Source organism: Saccostrea cucullata, unplaced genomic scaffold (assembly GCF_032062105.1).
Source record: "Saccostrea cucullata isolate Sc308-1 unplaced genomic scaffold, CSIRO_AGI_Scuc_v1 ctg1341, whole genome shotgun sequence".
Lineage (NCBI taxonomy): Eukaryota > Metazoa > Mollusca > Bivalvia > Ostreida > Ostreidae > Saccostrea > Saccostrea cuccullata.
In genome coordinates this window covers 27075-48363 of record NW_026930817.1, presented here as the reverse complement: position 1 = coordinate 48363, position 21289 = coordinate 27075, and the positions used below count along the sequence as shown (strand labels likewise).

Genomic DNA, 21289 nt, shown 5'->3' with positions numbered 1-21289 from the left:
GTTTTACTTTTTAATACAATGTCTTTCTTTTTAACTTTAATATTTCTCGAGTTTCGTGTTCAATAGATAAGATAGGATGTGCAGGTGTAATATTGATAAACTTCACAGACGAAATTATAGTTTATATTAATAAATATTTAATGCAAAAATTCATATATTTTTGTTTTCTTTGACAAATTCTGTTTCTTTGTGTATTAAGTATTAGCCGCGATCATTTCCTGTGTATAGGGATTAGCAGTGCCTGAGCAGGAAACGACATGCCCTGGGGGTTTCACACCTGTCTTATAGTATACCTTGGGTAACGCTCGCTGGATGCACATCGTTGTCTAGCCATTCAACAACACATTTGATTCATTGTTTCATTATTATTTCATCGATATCATTTTCAGATGCGATATTAGCCTTGGAATTAGTGACAAATTATTGTTGCTTTTTTTTAAACGGAGTGTATAAAAAGAACAAAAGTAAAAAAAAACTTTTAAAACAAATAAATGAAGTATTTGATATTAATTAAATCAAATAACGATCCATTACTATGTTATTTCGTGTCTGTTTATACATCTTGTATCTGTACCATTTAGAAGATTGAAAGAGAGAGAGGGGGAGAGAGGAGATAGAGAGAAGAAAAATATCACAATATTAAAGCACGTGCATGATCGTTTTTCCTCCTATATGATCAGTATATCAATTTCTTAAGTCTAGCGAATAAAACTACCGCTGATTTAGCAGTTTATTGACCATTTGTCGAATTTGTCTAAGTTTTATTGTTATTTATCGAGAGACTTATTTATATAATCCACTTTCTTCTTTCGTTTAGCATATGTACATGACATGCAATTTGAATTACTTCACTTTTTGTCGCCAGATTACAACGACAGATTTTGGTGGTAAAATAAAATGTATTTTTGTTATAAAATTTGATTAAGAAAAACACAGTATATTAAAATTGTCGAATTATTGAAAATATTTATATGAAACAAAAAATTTAAAAAAGATTCTGTCTGCAACAAAAACATTCTTTATTTCATTCATTTCAATTCATGAGCTACACATGGAGAAAAAAAAGGCTTCGTTTTACAATGTCGTAGGAAAACCCATACAGGTAATACACTCAGGTTACATCCTGTGTATATAGGTAGTATGTACACTAGACAGCGTCATTCCCTCGGGGCTTCTCATCCGCTTTGAGTAAGCTCCACTCCACACCCAACTTACCTGAGGAATACCGAACGGTTACACAAACATCTGAAAACTTGAAGCATGGCTACTTGCTGATTAAAATAAGTTAATTTCTGTGTTGTGTGTTCAAATATTTTAAGGGTCCATATTTGTGTTTGTGTTTTATTTGAACCGGAGAAATCTGAAATTTGTTAATGTTCATAAACATGATTTTAGTAATTTTCGAAAAGAGCAGAAAATAGAAATACATTCAAATACTAGCTATGATATTATTGATATTCTGAATAGAAATACCTGTGATTATTTTATTAACAAGAACCCCCCCCCCCCCCCCCCCACACACACACACACAAATCGTCGATGTTTAGTTCATAGTCTTACAGTGTAGCGCATAATAATGGAGCAACGGTATCCCTACACTTAGGCGTGTTTTGTTAAGATTTAATTGTAATTATGTATCACTATCTATCATCTTTTTTCATGCTATTATTTACAACAGACATGAATACAGAAGTAACGGTACTTTTCTAAATGAAACCAAATGACTGATATAATCTCGCGGATAAATAAACACATAGCTACATGTAACTGCAACTGCACGGGCTAATTGTGAACACCGGATTACAGTGCATATAAAGAGAAGCGATATCATGGCATTCTTTAAATTTTAATTATACCTTTTTAGCAATTTGAAGATCATTTGGGGTGACATTATTGATTTTAAAAATAAACTTTAAGTTAATATATTCGATAAATTATTCAACTTTATTTCATCCTATATTGTACATGTATTACTGTTAACAGACGTTTTTGAGAATTAATTAATTTTGAGTGACCATTGGTAAAAAAAAAAAGAAAGATATTTTTTATTAAACAATTTGATAAAACTTAAAAATGAATTTTTAAAGAATCCATGTAATGGTATAAATCTATTAATATTAATGTGGTCGTAATCCCCCTCCCCCCTCATTTCGACACGATTAAAAATCGACAATACTTTACAGGTAAGAACATCTAAGCTGAAGAATAACGGTGGCTGGCCCCGCCGCGGTGTAAACACGGTCTCAGGTAGCACCGCGATCAAAACCCGCGACGGTGTAACGCGGAAAGGATTAATACACCGCGGAGGGGACGCGGTCTAATACGGGATCCGCGTTGCCTGTACTGTACAGCGCATGTGTTACTTGCTGATTTCCCGCGTTTATTCCTAGAAATATGAATAGATGATTGATATTAAGATGAAGCAAATTAACAAGATATTGAATGCCGAATTATGAGTTTTAGCATTTCAAATTACATGTTCAACTTGATGTCACTTGCACAATTACATTTCATCGAATCTGCAGGATTAAAGTATAGGAAAACTTGCACCCTTTCGGAGTTATCTTTCTTGCAACGTCGCCATGTTATTATTAGACCTTAGGAAGTTGCCTTTGTTTTTAGTTGATTTCACGTAATGCCATCACATAAAGATAGTTTAAAATCATTATAAAATTGACTAAACTCATTGCACATGTTAATTTGTTTTTCAAATTAAATCAACATAGATTTAAGTTTGTCAAATTAAAGAGTTTTTTTTTTACATCCAGTATTTTTTAGTTACCTTGATTAGTTCAAGGTAGACATTGTTTGGAGCATTTCACCCAATCGTAAATCTTTGTATATTGTCCCTTTTGCCAAAACTTGAATAAATCTTAACCTACTCAATATGAACAATGTTTCTGTTACAAGTTAGTTCAATTTTTTTGTTTTCAGAAAAAGTGGCTTTTATAAAGGTTCCTATAATTGTCGTGCATTTATGGTTATAATGTACATTCCTGCATACCATAGTTAAGAAATAAGTCTGACTTTATGTTTATCTAATAACAAAGCTTTCTAATAACTGTGATGCCTTCAATTTTTCATTCGTCATTCTTCCTATTCATGTAGCAATATATATATCCTCATCACTTGCATATAATTATGTCTCACAGTCGATTCAATGCAAATAAATCGAGAAATTTTTTTTTTTACAAGAATATCAACAGTCTTGTTTTAAGTCATTATTTCGCAAGTTCTATGGCTGATACGAAGACCTTATGAGCAAAAACATTATTTAGTCATTTGACATCATTTAGTCGAATGTTGACTGACGTTTTTCAAACTAATTTTTAGGCCTTATTATTTACACACTGATTTAGATTGTTTTTCCCGTTCCCCCAGTTATGACAAGCAAACGACGAGTATGACCAGATGACAGGGGATGCTCATCCCTCCATGGCACCTTATCCCATTTCTGCTGATATTAGAGGTCCATTTTTACCTGATTATATTCAACAATTCGGCCCAAAAATATACTTTGTGAATGTACAATGCAAGTCCACATACATGTACGTAGGGTTAGGGTTTGCTCTATGAACAGTGAAATACTCGTATTGAAAATTGAAAGCATACAAGGAGAGCACTGACCTTTGCAAACATCAGGGGTGGGATCGGGTCCACAGAGGAAAAAGTATCCCTTATCGACCAGTAACACCCGCTATTCCCTATTTGTCTTTCAATTTTTAAATCAGTGTAAATATTTCGGTCTAGCAATTGATGCAAATAACGTCAGTCAACATGATTGTTAAACAGGATTTTTAACATGATTGTTAATACCCTTTTAACATTAAATTATTTCTCACTTTTTTTTTTTGGTTAAAGAAAATGTCTGTATCTTTTTTTATATATGAAAATATATATGAATGTGAGAGACTAAATGGATTTGCAGAATCATTAAAAAATGAGTGAAGAAAAGTAAGACATGACGATAACGTTTACACTGTTGGACCAAAAGACAAATGTCTTATTTGATATTAAAAATTATATAACGAGATAAAATTATTTGTTTATTTTGATATTTATAAATATTTTATATTCCTTAAGGAAATTTTGTATTCATTATGATATTTAGAAAACATTTTCATATAACTTGATGAAATTATGTGTTTATTCTGATATTCAAATAAATATTTTATATTACTTTATGAAATTATGTGTTTATTTTGATATTTAGAAAAATATTTTATATAACTTAATTAGATGATTAGGCAAAAATAAAAAAAAAAGTGAGTATGTGTTTGTTGATAACTTTCGATTATTACAGTTTTGATAGCAGTCGCGACGTTTCTTTTTGAATAAATCTTCGTATATAACAAAATGTGCTTTTTCAAATCGAACTTACAAGGAAAACATACTTTAACATAAACACCATACCTAGGTGATATATTACATGTACAAATATGATGAAGTTTATTTGTTAATCTCTTTCAAAACATTCCAATATAAAATTATTTTATAGTGTTTCATAATCTTTGACGTCTTTCATTTAAAGTTCAGTTGGAATCAGATATATTGAAACGTTTGAATAATTTGAACGTTTATTTATGATAAGCTCTTAAGATATATAGAATAATTTAGAATAGACCAAAAAAAAAAAGTTGAAAATTCACAATTTTGATCAGATTAAAATGGGTCTTTATATATGTAGTTCCACTCTGAGAAAAAATTCTCGAAACTAAAGGACATTAATCAATATACAATCAATCGATATAGTTTCATTCAGAAATAAAAAAAAAATCACAAATGAAACTATGGGTATAAATTTTATGCAAGGAATACTTAAATTTATTCATAATAAAGTTATTAATTTTCTTTTGATTTTAAAATATGTTTATATCTGTTTTACCGTATTGATAACAGCGAGTCTTGTGGTGACTCAAGAATCGATAATATAACTCAATAGAGCCAACCTTATAGACGCGCGTAGATTTCAATCAATTATGAAGTCCACGTGTACGACCTGGTACAGCTGGCGACAGTTCGACATGTGTGGACATCTTCAGATCAATAGCTATGTGTCTTACAAGAACTTTATTATTTAGTCTTAAAAATGAATGGTTTGAACCTAAATGTCACAATTCTTACTGTGTTTCTATGTGTGGTAACCAATTCTGCTATAGTTGTGGATGTTTCTTACAAAAATTTCAACAAGGTAATTTGTTTTCTTTATCAAAAACGTTTCCTTAAATCACAATATTCTTACTTTCATATCAATTTTTTAAAATATTTTAATTACTTTATTTCTTAAAAGTTATATATTATATTTTATTATTTGAATACTGACGTTTTAAAGTCAAAGAATGATAACATACATGTATTTCATATATTTTGTTATTGTTTAAAATATTATTTTGTAACACTTATCTTATATGGTGCATTTCTTAATATTTTATTTCTTTCGTTGTATTTTTTAATCAAATAATTATTTTCTATTTAGGTTAGAAAAGATGAACCATTTTCTGTATTCCTGATGGTCGCTAAAAGTGGGTATTTTTTTTTTTATCTTAGATTCACATATGTTGACATTTCTCTATTAAATAACGATAGTAATTTCATCCATATGTGACTCCGCATATTGCAGTGAACATCGGAATAAGACCTCAGAAATGACAAATTTTTGCTCATATATTCGATGTTTTTTTTCTGATTAAAGACAAGAACCAGCTATAACAAGTAATCTGTAAGACAAATGAGATTATCTTTTGCCATATAAATTGCATTAAATAAACCTGTATGATCGATCACGCCACCACCCTGCCCCTTTACATACATGTAGATGTTAAAGAAAGGTTGAACAACCTTTTGAAACATTTTTCTCTTCTTTTATCCTCAATTTAGATATCCGTGTCTCTGAACAGTGCTCCGTCTATACGTAGACTGTATAACTATATTTACCAGCTACCCAGTAATAGTATTTGCTATAAAGCAAATAACTTATAAGACTTATGTTAAGGGTTGACCTTTATCTTTTACAGATTGTGAAAAATGCCGCTTACTTTACCCGAAATTTGTGGCATCTTCACAAGCCTTCAAAGACGACTCATCTGTTCTCTTTGGTCGCGTCAAGGACACGAAATTGGCATCAGAATGGGACGTCACCTCTTTTCCGTCCTTGGTTTTCTTTGAAAAAGGTGGCAAACACCCTATGAGGTAAGGTACAAAACAGTTTTAAATGTTTAATCAAACATATATCACAAAACTTTCATATAAAATTCCATTTCAAAATTAGCTGCAGACCTGTAGCGTTATGGTTTTATATATTTGTCTTTGACCATAACGCTACAGATCCCATAGTGCAAAAAAGGTGCAATTTACGGCGCAATATTTTTTGCGCTCTTTTGGGGAGAATTTCTCCACTTTCCAGCAGGGTCAATCAACTACCTTTCACTCCCTAATTCTAGTTTTACACATTATTGAACTAATCAAAAATTTTATCACAAAATTTTATATAAAATTCCATAAAAAATCGCCTGATTAAAATGATTTGTTAGATTACTGAAAATTCACTTCAAGCGAGTTTATTGCCTGTAGAGACAACTATAAATGGTTGGGAGGTGGATAAACTATACATATTAGATACAGAATGTGTCTAGAATTAGGGAGTGAAAGGTAGTTGATTGACCAATGCTAGAAAGTGGAGAAATTCACAAAAAATATAGTATTTTTTTTGCACTTTATGGTCAAAGACAAATATATAAAACCATAACGCTACAGATCTGCAGCTATTTCAAAATATGCTTGAGTCTCAGACTTCGTTATCACAAAATCAGGTATTTAAAGATCACAAAATCAGTATTTATTGTCTTAATCTTTACAGAAACAAAGGTGATATTACTGTGGATACCGTAACTGAATACGTGTCTAAAGCACTGGGGAAGGATACCACCGCAGTTCGACGTCACTATACAACAGAACTGACAACTACTAATTTTTATGAAATCCTTGCGATTCCTCGACAATTCAAATTTCTACTTCTATACAAAAGAGGTAATTATAACTGTAATTAATTGTAGAAATATATGAAAGCTGAGAGAGAGAGAGATAGAGAGAACTGTACTCAACGTTAATTTCAACCAATTACTACTTTGGAAGAAGTTTAGTATTCTTATATCTTCTAACTTTTGGGAAAAATACTTTGCTGAATTTTGTTCATTTACTTTTGTCTAACCAACAGAACATGAGGAAGAAGTTGCTAGGATTGAAAGGTTTGCCGAAATTTTCAAAAAAGATGACATCGTAAGTAAAAGTATCATGATTTTTATCAATTTTGACTGACAATTCTAAGCTTTGAATATCCCAATGAAAATACATGTTCTCATTTAGATATCCTTTTCTTTTGTAGCTTGCTTTCCTTCGTCTTGACGTACTAAGAGAACCAAATTTGGCAGCACAGTATGTATAAATAATTCCAAAATATTTCAAACTTCTTTTCAAACTATGTTTAAGACAAGAGTCTGCATTTAACTTTTCGTTTAAGGTTTGAAACACGATTATATCCCGCCCTCTATTGGTATTCAGACGATGAACGTCCAACAAAAGCAAGATATGGCGGGAAAATAGATGATATTCAACTTCTTGAATTCATCAAAGATCAGACGGGTATTCAACGAACGAAATCCGGAGCTTTGGTTGAAAATGTAAGAAATCTGCAGGATTTGCATGACATTTTCAAGGAGTCTGTCCACATAGATGTTTATCATATTGAGACCGGTGCTTTACTGTGCATGTTAATTTACTCATTGTTGTAAATGTGAATGCAGGTAAAAATGTACTTTATTTCATTATAATTTAACTTTTTTTGTTACACATAGGCCGGAAGACTTGCTGATTTAGACGACTTTATATCGGAGAAGATCAATTTAATTACAAAAGCTAAAAACATGGTAAGTAATTACGATCACGATTAGGCTATGCTAACAGTTTAGTTGTGATTCCTCTTATTATTAATCTCCAATACTCATATATAAAACAGCAAGGTGAATGGAGTTCTCTCCTGAAATATGAAGATAACAAGTCATTATTGATCTCAAAAGTCTATTGAAACAAGACAAATTGAAAGGGGCGGAAACGCGGGCCTATTTAATGATCGGAAGTGGAATTGGGTGTCATGAAAGAGTAAGCATTCGCTGTCGACCAGTCACACCCGTCGTATGCTCCTTGTCATTATCGGGAAAGCGGAAAATTCCGTATATAATTCATTGTGAAAATAACTGCCTCACAACTTGCATGAAACACGTTTGTCAACTCAACGTTTGACTTAAAATACTGGGTATTGTATATATTTGTTGACAAGGACGTCGTATCTACTACTAGTATAGAATTTACATAATGCTAACTCTAAATGGGGCTAGTTCTATCAACTTATCTGAAAATAGATGACCTCGACTCAGATATTGTTCGTACTTAGAATATGTTCTTGCGTTTCAAATCAACTGGGAGGCATAAACTGCATATGCAGGTGATATTAGAATGTTACTATATAAATAACGGATGAAGAAGATAAGAAAATTGAAGTCACCTCTAATATCATTAAGTTATGCTGTTAGATTACCATCACCGTATTTTTTTCCAGTAAAATATATTGCATTTAAGAATGAAAAGATGTGCACGATCCTGTATTATTATTTTTTTATTTGGAGATGAAAGGGATACATCGCATCAACGTCTGATTTAAATGAAGATAGTTGATAGATAAAACATATATTTTATATACCTACATATTAAGGAAAGAAAAAATGCATACATTTATATCAAATTAAATAAAAATTTTGCGACCAAATATTTAAATATTCATCGCCACAGAATTAATAATTTAAAATTGCCTCTTTTACAGGATAAAATCATAGCTGAAGCAAAGAAGAGGGCGGCCTATCATAAAAAAGAGTAAAATACTAAACAACAACTTTTAATACATGTATTAAGGGGACAGAAACTCTTTAAAAAAGAAAATAGGTGGTGATAACAATCTGGCAAATCCATTTACAAAATCTTTAACAAGTCACAAAAGACCAAAAAAAAAATCTTTTCAAAGAAGGATTTGTAGATAACGAACAGTATTCAATATCAAAGTCGATAAAACAATACAAAATAGGAGCAGAGCAAACACGGACCTCCGAAACATCAGAGGTGGGATCAGGTGCCATGGAGGAGTGAGCATCCCCTGCTGACCGGTCACACCCGCCGTGTGCTCCTTGTCATGATCGGGAAATAACGGAAAAATCCGTCGTCAATTCAGTGTACAAATAATGGACTAACAATTCGTATGAAAAACGTCAGTCAGCTTTTGACTCAGTGATAAATTGTATTTGCTGACAAGGTCATTGTATCGACCATATAACTTACGAAATGATGACTTTAAGCGAGACTGCTGATATCAAATTTAATGATAGGGCATTGTGAAATTAGAACTAAGTCTATATCGTACAAGTGACGTTAGGGGAGGGATTTAGCAAAAAAGGGTCCCAAAGTTATCTACATTCAACAAAAAGGGGTTTATTTCACTTAAATTTATTTAAGTTGTGTTATTATTTCTACATTTTGAAAAAAAACATAAATTTGGTAATGGAATGAAACGGATTGTAACTGTTAGTTAGTGATCGCTTTTTAAGCATCGTGAATAAACTCTTGTGAAATTTGTCATACATTTTCAGTTCTATAGTTATTACAAGATGTGTTTTAATTTTCAGTTTAGCCAAATATTATATTTACCTCTTGAAAGAAATCAAAAAAGCAAAAACTATCGATGTCCTAGATGACGAAAGGGCGGCGATTAACAGAGCTTTATCTGAAGGTTTGAATACAAACTTTTATTCGCTTTTTAATTCAAATCATTAGTTTTTAATCAATCCATGGCGATTTATTTTAAGACTGGAAAAAAACTTTTCTGAAGTACAAAGTGAAATGGTTCGCAGAGAGAAATTTTCGATAATTAAGAAAGTCACAGAACTATACGTTGTGTTTTTCATATTTTAATTCAGATCCTGGACCCAAGACATCTGAGGCTCTAATAAAAATGAGAAACATAATCCATGGAATAATAGACGCAACAGGGGCTGACCTCCATAAAAGTTCTGGTGATTCACAGTTCGTAATGAACAGGGAAGCACGCGAGGTCAAACTGAATATAGACGAAGAAGTGGTATATCTCGACAATGGTGAGGAATTTCGAGCAACCGGTGACGGTAGAACTGTTAAGGTTAAAAAGAAGGGAAAACAAAAGAAAAAGGCGCCTAAGAAAGACAAAGAGCATCAACATCTCCACGACGAGTTGTAGTTACGGAAGATGTTCAAATCAATGAGGTCACAAAAGCTTGAAGAATGGAAAATTCATTGAGGAATAGAGTATGTCGGCACATACCGGAAGCTAACGAGTGACAAAACTTTCATAAATAGATCATAGAAAAGCATGCAAATTCGAAATGTATACAAGGGTTAAGAAAAGAAGGTTTCTTTAATATTGACATATTTCTTTTTTATTTGTTAGTTTGCAGACAATTTTGTAATTTGATACAGTCTTAAGTCAAACCAAACCTTTATAAAGAAGAAGTGTTTTGATTGATTATGAACACATTTTAAGTAATCTTTGCACCATTTTTCCTCAAGTTTTAAAATCGATTTGCAGCAGTGTATATCTTAGTTGAAGCTGCTTATTTCTTTATTTAAGAAATAATAAATCGTACCAAAATGTATAATTGAGAGAATATTACAGTAAATAGCTCCTCAAATTTCAAGAAAGGATTTTAGATTTATGTTGTCTTCTGCAAAAAAATTACTTTAAGCTAACCCTATTTAAAGAGTCAATCTCAGAAGGCTGATTCTATTTATTTATTTAAAATCATTTCCCAGGAACAGGGTAGAGACACATGATTGATTGTTGTTTAACGTCTCTCTCTCTCTCTCTCTCTCTCTCTCTCTCTCTCTCTCTCTCTCTCTATCGTATTTCACTAATTTGGACACGCCACCACTCGCCGGTGGAGAGCTGCAAAATCTACTGGGGGGGGGGGGGGGGGGGGGTGAATTTTAATACTACTTGAGAATGCCTCCATATCAATACAGCATTTAACTTTGCTGTTCTTGAGAAAAACATTTTTTTAAACATTTTGTTTGTATATACTTCGTAATAATTTGAATTTGATTCCCCGTTGCTTCCCTCCCTACCCCAATGAGTCATGATTTAAACAAATTTAAATCTTCAATACAAGAGGATGCTTACATGTCAATATGACTAAACATAGCTTTTTTGTTCTTGGGATTTTTCCCTTTATTTTCCAACGTAAAACTTAAATCCACCACTGAGACCCCATCCTACCATTGGTAGTTATAATTTGAACAAATTTAATTCTACACTATCTGAGGATGTTTCTATATAAATATCACTAATCATGGCTTTGCAGTACTTGAGAATAAGATTTTAAAAGATTTCCCTATGTACTCCTATGTAAAACTTTGATCAACCATTGTGGCCCCACCCTACCTCCGGGGGTCATGATTTGAACAAATTTGAATCTACACCACCTGAGGATGATTCAACATGAGTTTCACCTTTCCTGTTTCTATAGATCTTGAGAAGAAGATTTTTAAAGATTTTTCCTATATATATATTCCTATGTAAAACTTTGATCGGCCAATGTGGCCACACCCTATCCCCTGGGGTCATGATTTGAACAAACTTGAATCTACATAATCTAATAAAAATTATGCCTTTCATTTCGCTCTTCGTAAATTGATTTGTCGCCCGTGAGCGACAAATCAATTTACCACACAGGCACCTGACGTTACTTATTTTTCCAACAACACTGTATATCCTAAATGTCGGATCTACCAAGTAGATACAAGGTCACGGATGGAAATTTATATAAAGCACTAAAAATGACCAACGACACGAACAATAAAAATTGTCAAATTTTCGGGACGCCCTGTCCCTTCCTCAGGACAAAGAAAAAAGTTTAAAAGTCATACGAACAAAGGAAAGAGAGAAACAAAAACAGCTAGCACTACTACTAAACTACTGAACACTAGATATTTACATACTTAATTACATGATGAATTGAAAATTTTTAAGAACACTAATAAAGAAAGAAATCCGGACCGCTGAAATGCGTCCGGTCTATCGGGTATACTCGGGTGAAGTGCGATTTACATAATTGAACGAATTAATTATGCTAATTAATTACGACAATCAGTAAATCGTACATTGTTTCATTCTCTCAAAATGGCGTAACTTTACTTAATAAAGAATAATCGAAGAAAAATAAGATAGCAGGGATATTTAAACATATGAATTAAGATCAATTATAAATCTTGAAATATTTAAGGACTTACTACCGGGAAAAAATAAATAACAAAGGTGTTAGCAATACATAGTTATGAGAGTTGTTCGAGAGTTGGTGACGCAAATTAACTGTAAAATTTACACTAAATTGAGAGAATAATCTTGTTTAGTATCATCAGGAATTGGGTCTAGTTTACGTTCATTCTGGTGAAGTCATTCAGTTTGTTAATACCGTTAGGGCGGAATGACTTCAATCTGTGCATCCAGAACTTTTCTTTGCTTTTTCTCTGAGCATCTGTCCATCTTGGGTTATGGTCAGTCACCACTACTGTCATGTCCTCCCATTTGTGACCCTCAAGGTTGAAATGTTCCCCAACTGGTTCATTGAGTTTTTTGGTCCTAATGGTCGAACGGTGGTTATTGACTCTCCTGCGGAGATCTCCTGTTTCACCAATATACTGTTTGGAGCAAACTTTGCAACTGATGAGATAAATGCAGTTGTCAGTATGACAGGACAAATCCCCTAGTATTTTGTAGCTGCGGCCTGTAACAGGGCTGTTAAAACTGTCTGTGTCAGTGCTGTGCTTACAAAGAAGACATCTTCTGTCAGAGCAAGTTTTAAAGCCCCCGTTAGGTAATGGGTTGTCCAGTCTGGTTCTTACTACCATGTCCTTTAGGTTCCTTGGGCGTCTGTATGCAGCCAATGGGGGTTCCTTAAAGACCTCTGCCATTCGTTTGTTTGAATGAAGGATTGGTAGGTTCTTTTGAAGGATACCGCTAAGGTTCTTAAGGACGGGATGGTATGTGGTTACCAGAGGGACCCTGCGGCTATTGTCTTTCTCCTTGTAGCGTAATAGGTTTTGCCTGTCATGTCCCGCCATCTCATCAATAGCTGTTTGTACGGTGCGGGCATTGTAGCCTCTTTTGCATAAGTGGGACTTAAGAAGACCACTTTGCTCCTGATATAAGGCAGGGGACGAACAGATGCGTCGAATTCTGGTGGCTAGACCCTTAGGCACTCCCTTAAAAGTGTGTGGGGGATGACAGCTAGAGGGCATAAGATATAGGTGGGAGTCTGTGGGTTTGGTGTGGAGACTGAATTCGATTTCACCATCAATCAGGGTAGATGTAGTATCTAGGAATACGTTTTTCGAATTAGATACGTCTACTGTAAATTTGATCGATTGATGAAAGGTGTTGGCAAACCTAATGAATGCCTCGAGGCTCTCGCTTCAAGTCCTTAGAATCATCCCTCAACGATATCATGTCCCAGGCCGATCTTGATAAAGCCCATAATATTATAGACACCTATAATATGGCCCTAACAAATAAAGTCAACAAGACTCAAAAAAAGAAATTTCTCCGCGACAGTGTTCCACAGTCTAGGAACAACTGGTCAGAGGTCAGAGTTAACAAAACACGCAAACCCCGCTCGAGACGCTTCAAACGCATTAAGACAATCGCGAGGGACGGACCCATACAAACTCCTGACGTCTGCCCAGTGCTCAATACATCTAGTTCTCCTCTCTCCGAATCGGAGACCTCACTTCTTTCCAAGGGGCTAAATTTCTGCCCCACGCCACATGAGGTCGACGAAAAACAAGTCAGAGAGGACACCCGAGCATTCTTCCGGAGACTTCGTTTGAAGGAGCACTTCTCTAGAAAAGACTCCGAAGTAAATTCATACGACTCTTCCAAGAGTGATTTACACGATCTAGAGGAACACAAACTCTATAAGCAAGAGTGACTGGGAACCTGCACCGGGCAAGTGCGGCGCGCTTGAGTCGTATATTGACGACGTTGAGTCAGACATAGAGTAGCTCCTTTCAATGCCAGACAAGACTCCCGACAATTTGAGTAAAGAAGAGAGATCTGCCTTACAATCATTAAAAAATCGGGATGACATTGTAATCAAGAAAGCAGACAAAGGCTCTACAGTTGTAGTAATGGAAAAAGAGACTTACATGGCGGAGGCCCAAAGACAACTCTCAGACGAACGTTTCTATAAGAAACTGGACTCTGACCCTACTAAAGAATTCTCCACCGCCATTACCAAAACTCTTGACGATATGTTTGAGAAAAATGAGATTGGTATCAACGTCTATGAGACCTTAAATCCTATTGACTGTAGACCAGGACAATTCTATCTGCTTCCTAAAATACACAAAGAAGGCATGCCAGGTCGCCCCATAGTCAGCGCAATTGGACACCCCACAGAGAAAATTTCTGAATTCATTGATTTACATCTCCGTCCACACGTAGAGAATTTACCATCCTATCTCAAGGACACCACGGACTACATTAACAAGACGCCCTCTACTGGTCTCCCAAATCATACCCTCCTCGTGACTATGGACGTCACATCTTTGTACACCAATATTCCACACGATGAGGGTATCGAAGCCTGTAGAGAAGTCTGGGATAGTAGGTCCATACAAATTCCTTCTACAGAGTCCCTTGCTAAGCTCCTTGAACATGTTCTCAAGTTCAATAACTTCATGTTTAATGGAGAACATTACCTGCAGGTTAATGGCACTGCTATGGGTACGAAAATGGCACCGTCTTATGCCAATGTCTTCATGGGCAGACTGGAACGCAACTTGTTACTTCAAGCACCATTTAGGCCCCATAGCTGGTTGCGTTTCATTGACGATATAGAGATGAAGTGGGTGGAATGTCGCGAGAGCCTCGAGGCATTCATTAGGTTTGCCAACACCTTTCATCAATCGATCAAATTTACAGTAGACGTATCTAATTCGAAAAACGTATTCCTAGATACTACATCTACCCTGATTGATGGTGAAATCGAATTCAGTCTCCACACCAAACCCACAGACTCCCACCTATATCTTATGCCCTCTAGCTGTCATCCCCCACACACTTTTAAGGGAGTGCCTAAGGGTCTAGCCACCAGAATTCGACGCATCTGTTCGTCCCCTGCCTTATATCAGGAGCAAAGTGGTCTTCTTAAGTCCCACTTATGCAAAAGAGGCTACAATGCCCGCACCGTACAAACAGCTATTGATGAGATGGCGGGACATGACAGGCAAAACCTATTACGCTACAAGGAGAAAGACAATAGCGGCAGGGTCCCTCTGGTAACCACATACCATCCCGTCCTTAAGAACCTTAGCGGTATCCTTCAAAAGAACCTACCAATCCTTCATTCAAACAAACGAATGGCAGAGGTCTTTAAGGAACCCCCATTGGCTGCATACAGATGCCCAAGGAACCTAAAGGACATGGTAGTAAGAACCAGACTGGACAACCCATTACCTAATGGGGGCTTTAAAACTTGCTCTGACAGAAGATGTCTTCTTTGTAAGCACAGCACTGACACAGACAGTTTTAACAGCCCTGTTGCAGGCCGCAGCTACAAAATACTAGGGATTTGTCCTGTCATACTGACAACTGCATTTTATCTCATCAGTTGCAAAGTTTGCTCCAAACGGTATATTGGTGAAACAAGAGATCTCCGCAGGAGAGTCAATAACCACCGTTCGACCATTAGGACCAAAAAACTCAATGAACCCGTTGGGGAACATTTCAACCTTGAGGGTCACAAATGGGAGGACATGACAGTAGTGGTGATTGACCATAACCCAAGATGGACAGATGCTCAGAGAAAAAGCAAAGAAAAGTTCTGGATGCACAGATTGAAGTCATTCCGCCCTAATGGTATTAACAAACTGAATGACTTCACCAGAATGAACGTAAACTAGACCCAATTCCTGATGATACTAAACAAGATTATTCACTCAATTTAGTGTAAACTTTACAGTTAATTTGCGTCACCAACTCTCGAACAACTCTCATAACTATGTATTGCTAACACCTTTGTTATTTATTTTTTCCCGGTAATAAGTCCTTAAATATTTCAAGATTTATAATTGATCATAATTCATATGTTTAAATATCCCTGCTATCTTATTTTTCTTCGATTATTCTTTATTAAGTAAAGTTACGCCATTTTGAGAGAATGAAACAATGTACGATTTACTGATTGTCGTAATTAATTAGCATAATTAATTCGTTCAATTATGTAAATCGCACTTCACCCGAGTATACCCGATAGACCGGACGCATTTCAGCGGTCCGGATTTCTTTCTTTATTAGTGTTCTTAAAAATTTTCAATTCATCATGTAATTAAGTATGTAAATATCTAGTGTTCAGTAGTTTAGTAGTAGTGCTAGTTGTTTTTGTTTCTCTTTTTCCTTTGTTCTTATGACTTTTTAACTTTTTTCTTTGTCCTGAGGAAGGGACAGGGCGTCCCGAAAATTTGACAATTTTTATTGTTCGTGTCGTTGGTCATTTTTAGTGCTTTATATATATATATATATATATATATATATATATATATATATATATATATATATATATATATATATATATATTCCTATGTAAAACTTTGATCGGCCAATTGTGGCCCAACCCTACCCCCGGGGGTCATGATTTGAACAAACTTTAATCTACATTACCTGAGGATAATTTCACATGAGTTTCATCTTTCCTGTCTCAATGGTTCTTGAAAACGGTTTTAAAGATTTTTCCGATTTATTCTCCTGTAAAACTTTGATAGCCCATTGTGGCCCCACCATACCTCCAGGGATCATGATTTGAAAAACTTTAATCTACACTACCTGAAGATGATTTCACATAAGTTTCATCTTTCCTGTCTCAATGGTTCTTGAGAAGAAGATTTTTAAAGCTTTTTGCTATATATTCCTATGTTAAACTTTGATCGGCCATTGTGGCCCCACCCTACCCCCGAGGCTCATGATTTGAACAAATTTAAATCTACACTACAAGATGATTCCACATGAGTTCATCTTTATTGGCCCAGTGGTTCTTGAAAAGAAGATTTTTTAAAAATGCCATTAATTTTTCACAAATTCATAATTATCTCCCGTTGGATGAAGGGCATGGCCCTTCATTGAACAAACTTGAATCCCCTTTACCCAAGGATACTTTGTATGAAGTTTGGTTGATATTGGCCGAGTGGTTCTTGAGAAGAAGATGAAAATGTGAAAAGTTTACAACAACGACGCCAACGACAATGACAGACAACGGACAAATTTTCATCAGAAAAGCTCACATGAGCCTTCGGCTCAGGTAAGCTAAAAACAGGAAATAAGAATAAAGAAGGCTAATACTTCGACGGAGGTATGTGTAGTTTTATAATTATGACCGTAAACGCTGAAATCGGCACGTTTTGTTATCACATACGAACTTGTAAACAACAATGGCGGCCGCCACGGAATGACGATCTCGACCATGTGCTATTAAATCATAAGACATGTTATTATCCACATGTAATCAATCCATAACTAATATTGATCTGTCTTCATTATACATAAAGTGCAGCACTTTGTAAATAATCTCAATATTTCTCATAATAACGGGGATGTATACTGTCATGTGATTAAAAGAATTTGACAGCTGGACTGTCACACCACCCCCGCCATTAAAAAAAAGGTTCGTCTTCGAACGGTAAGTAAAATAAAAAAAATATTATGAAGTTCTTTAAGAAAATTAAAAACACACTCACCAATCCTCAATATGTACATTATTATTACGTTTATGCAATAAATAAATATACAATTATGATGAATATCAATAAATATCAATAAATACATTAATTATATGATTAATTAAATAAATACATACATACTTACTATATGTGAACAAATGCATGTTTCTATAAATCATGAATATATATCAGATATGATATATATGTTGTATAACATGTAGCTGGAGGAGGCTGGAGGAGGCGGTGCAGGGGCTGACGGCAGGGAGGTAGCAGGGGGGGGGGGGGTGTCCACAGATGCAGAAGCAGAGGGCAAGCATGCATCCAAGAAGTCAAAATCGGGCATGCTGAAGAGGGAGAGAGCATCTGTGGAGAGGTATGGGGTCTCCGGAATAGATAACACAGGCACAGGAACAGAAGCTGGACTGGATGAAGTAGTGAGAATCCTTGGAGTAGACAACGTATCTCCCACAGCAGGGCCAACTGGCATCTCTGGGTCTCAATCGCTGGGAAAAGTAGATGCCGAGGGGACTGTCGGAAGGATCTCAGGAGCTACATGAGTCACAGGGGTGACTTTGTTGAGTGCAGGCTCATCCTTGGATATCACTTTCCTCACTGGGGACTCAGCAGGCTTGTCTAGACGGAACAAATCTACTTCCATAGGACTTCCCAGAGAGATGGACAAGAATTGGGACCGCGGAGGCGTCAGCGGCTGGGTGGTCTTCTGAGGATCTCTGCTGGTGAAAGGAGACGCAGGAGTGTGGCCAGTCATGGCTGCAGCTGGGAGCCGACTGTGCCTATGAAGTTTCCGTGGAGATTTCCTCGGGGATATCCTTGGTAATCTCCTAGACAAGGTCCTCTCAGGATGGTAATCAAGGGAAGAGGTGGAATGTGATGTGAAGGGTTTAGAAAGGTCTCACTCTTTCGAACAGTCCACTTGAGAGGTTGTCCTCTGTGTCGACTGGAAAATGTGCTGTTCCATCAAGTATCTACGGATTGCCGGCAGGGTATAATGACAAGTAGAGCACTCCAAGATGTCCCCATGACCCTCTGAGAAATGACGGGCAAGTTGCTTTCGAAACTTGAAGGTTCGAGGGCACAAACGACAGTCAAACATCTGAAAACAAAGTATAAGTAACAAAATATTAAAATTTAAAGTTAAAATTTATAATATTGCAGGAAGAATATATTGATAATAGATTTTATAATCTTCTCAAGTCATGTATCTGTTTTATTTTATCTGATATAGTTTCTTCGGGTGCCAGCCTATGCCATTCCTAAATAGAGCCTGAGGAGATTGTGATGCACAACCCTCTATTTCTCTGAAGGACCTCGAGAAATTTCGTAAGATCAGAAATTTTCTGGGTAATAGTATAGGGTCCCTCCCACTTCCGGAAAAATTTGGGGTGCATTTTTATAGTCCTGTGAATATTTAATAATACAAGATCACCCACACTGTATTGATATTGTTTTGCATTGTGGTCATATTTTTCTCTTTTGTCTGGCTCCAGCCTTTAACATTTGTGACCTGGTCAGTTCATGCACATCAAACATTTTTACTTTGTAAATCTAAAGCATAGTCACTGTAAGAATCAGTAGGGACTCTGGGGGTGTCAAATAATCGATAGGAAGCTCAACTTCTCTGCCAAGCATAAGTAAACAGGAGGCCTTTCCAGTACTTTCAAGAATTGATGATCTTTAAGCCAACATAAGCAGGGGCAAGTACAAATCCCAATCTCTGGTGTGTTTACCAACATATTTGTTAAGCATGCATTTTAAAGTTCGATTAAATCGCTCGACAAGGTAAGGTGTTCTTGTTTTATCTATGCCTAATATTTTGCATAATTCTTTGAACAGATCCGATTCAAACTGAGTGCCTTGGTCTGTATGCACTTGTGGGGGACATCAAACCTATAGACGAATTGAAAAACTAAGGTTTGTGCCACTGTAGAAGCTTCAATATTAGTCAAAGGAAAACCTTCAGTCCAACGAGTGAAGAAATCGCTTACAATCAGTATGTATAGTTTTCCTGCTTTTGTTCGGGGCAAGGGGCCAAATATGTCAATAGCCACTCTCTCCATGGGGGCACCAACAAAATACTGTCTCATTTGAGTCTTGGGCTGTTTTGTAACAGGGTTGTGTATTTGACAAACAGGACACTCTTGACACCATTTAATGATGTCTCTTTTGTTGTTAGGCCAATAAAACCTCTGACGGACTCGATGCAAAGTACGGAGCACTCCAAAGTGACCAGCTGAAGGGGCTGCATGCAACATGTCGAAGCTTAAGACTACCTGTCGAAAAGATGAGGGTAATACAACTTGGGCTATGTGCAAATCCAAATGTGTACATGTACGAGGGTTGATCCAAAAGTAATGTCACAACTTTGATAAAATTGCTATAAATCGACGTAAAGCAACAAAAATAAACATGATGGAAGCTTTATTTATTTCAAATCAGACCTGAAAAATTCAAAAGAATATGATGTATACTTCTCAAAATATCGGATTTTAAACAATGCGCGTTTATGGTAGTCGCCGCACCTAAATATAACGTCATATGACGGATACACACCGTCATACTTTTAAGCGTTTCACCTTCCTTTCATTAAAAAATATTTGTAATTCGCAAACACTTTCATCAACTCCACTTTCTTTAAGAATTCTTGGTACTATTATACACTAACTCTTTTCATAATTAATCCCTCTGTCAAAATTTTTTGAACAGTAGCATAAGATAAACTTAAAAATTCACATGTCACTCTATACGTCTGTCTTTTTTCACAACGTCAGACCACTTAACGTTTTCGTCCGATCTCTTTTCTTTCGGTCTTTTTGTCCTCTGCTATTCATTCATTGACCAATCACCCGCCCAAAATTGCTGAAACCATCTATCAAGATGTCTCTTATTTACATTCTTTATTGATTAACGAAAATGTCGCTTGTGATGATTCCCATATCTTGAAGCAAATATGCATTACAACTCGTCGAGCCTTCTTTTCCCCCCTTCGACAATCCCTTTGCTCAATTTAATAGAGTAAAACAACAATGTTTATGATCAAAAATACCAATGCCGTCATTTAATTTTCAATTAAAGACTAGAAAATGACAAGAATTGTGTCTTTAAAAAAAATTGGAGATTAGGTGCTTTTTAAAAATCTTTTTATTATGTTTGTCGTTTTTATTCTAAGAAAAAATACACTTTAAAACGTGACGTTCCGTTGTGACGCGGCGACACCCCCTATGCTCTATGTTTTAAATATCTATAAAATAAATTCAAATTAACATTATTCAATTAAAATTTCTATATTAAATAGATTTATATTTGTGCATCTTTTGGTATATTGTATTTGATAATATGACGCCAAATATAAAAGATATGAACACTGTGACATTACTTTTGGATCAACCCTCGTATCTTTCCAAATTCTGTATAGAAGATCATTTTTCAA

The 21289-nt window shown here is 35.4% G+C and overlaps 1 protein-coding gene across 1 annotated transcript; it reads left to right on the top strand.

The window, feature by feature from the left end:
• The first annotated feature begins 5044 nt into the window (after positions 1-5044).
• LOC134230186 (uncharacterized) lies at positions 5045-10646 on the top strand. The gene is made up of 11 exons (XM_062711956.1): positions 5045-5191; positions 5477-5522; positions 6015-6189; positions 6857-7026; positions 7214-7275; positions 7382-7431; positions 7517-7676; positions 7851-7922; positions 8873-8922; positions 9726-9829; positions 10017-10646. The coding sequence occupies exons 1-11, from the start codon at positions 5090-5092 to the stop codon at positions 10310-10312; spliced, it is 1287 nt and encodes a 428-aa protein (XP_062567940.1). The 5' UTR covers positions 5045-5089; the 3' UTR covers positions 10313-10646.
• The last annotated feature ends 10643 nt before the right edge of the window (positions 10647-21289 follow it).

Bases quoted from the DNA above. Each gene is read 5' to 3' on its own strand.
- LOC134230186 (XM_062711956.1), top strand. From the start codon at position 5,090: ATGAATGGTTTGAACCTAAATGTCACAATTCTTACTGTGTTTCTATGT. The intron at 7,027-7,213 runs GTAATTATAACT...TCTAACCAACAG, and splicing joins TCTACTTCTATACAAAAGAG to AACATGAGGAAGAAGTTGCT. The intron at 7,923-8,872 runs GTAAGTAATTAC...CCTCTTTTACAG, and splicing joins TTACAAAAGCTAAAAACATG to GATAAAATCATAGCTGAAGC.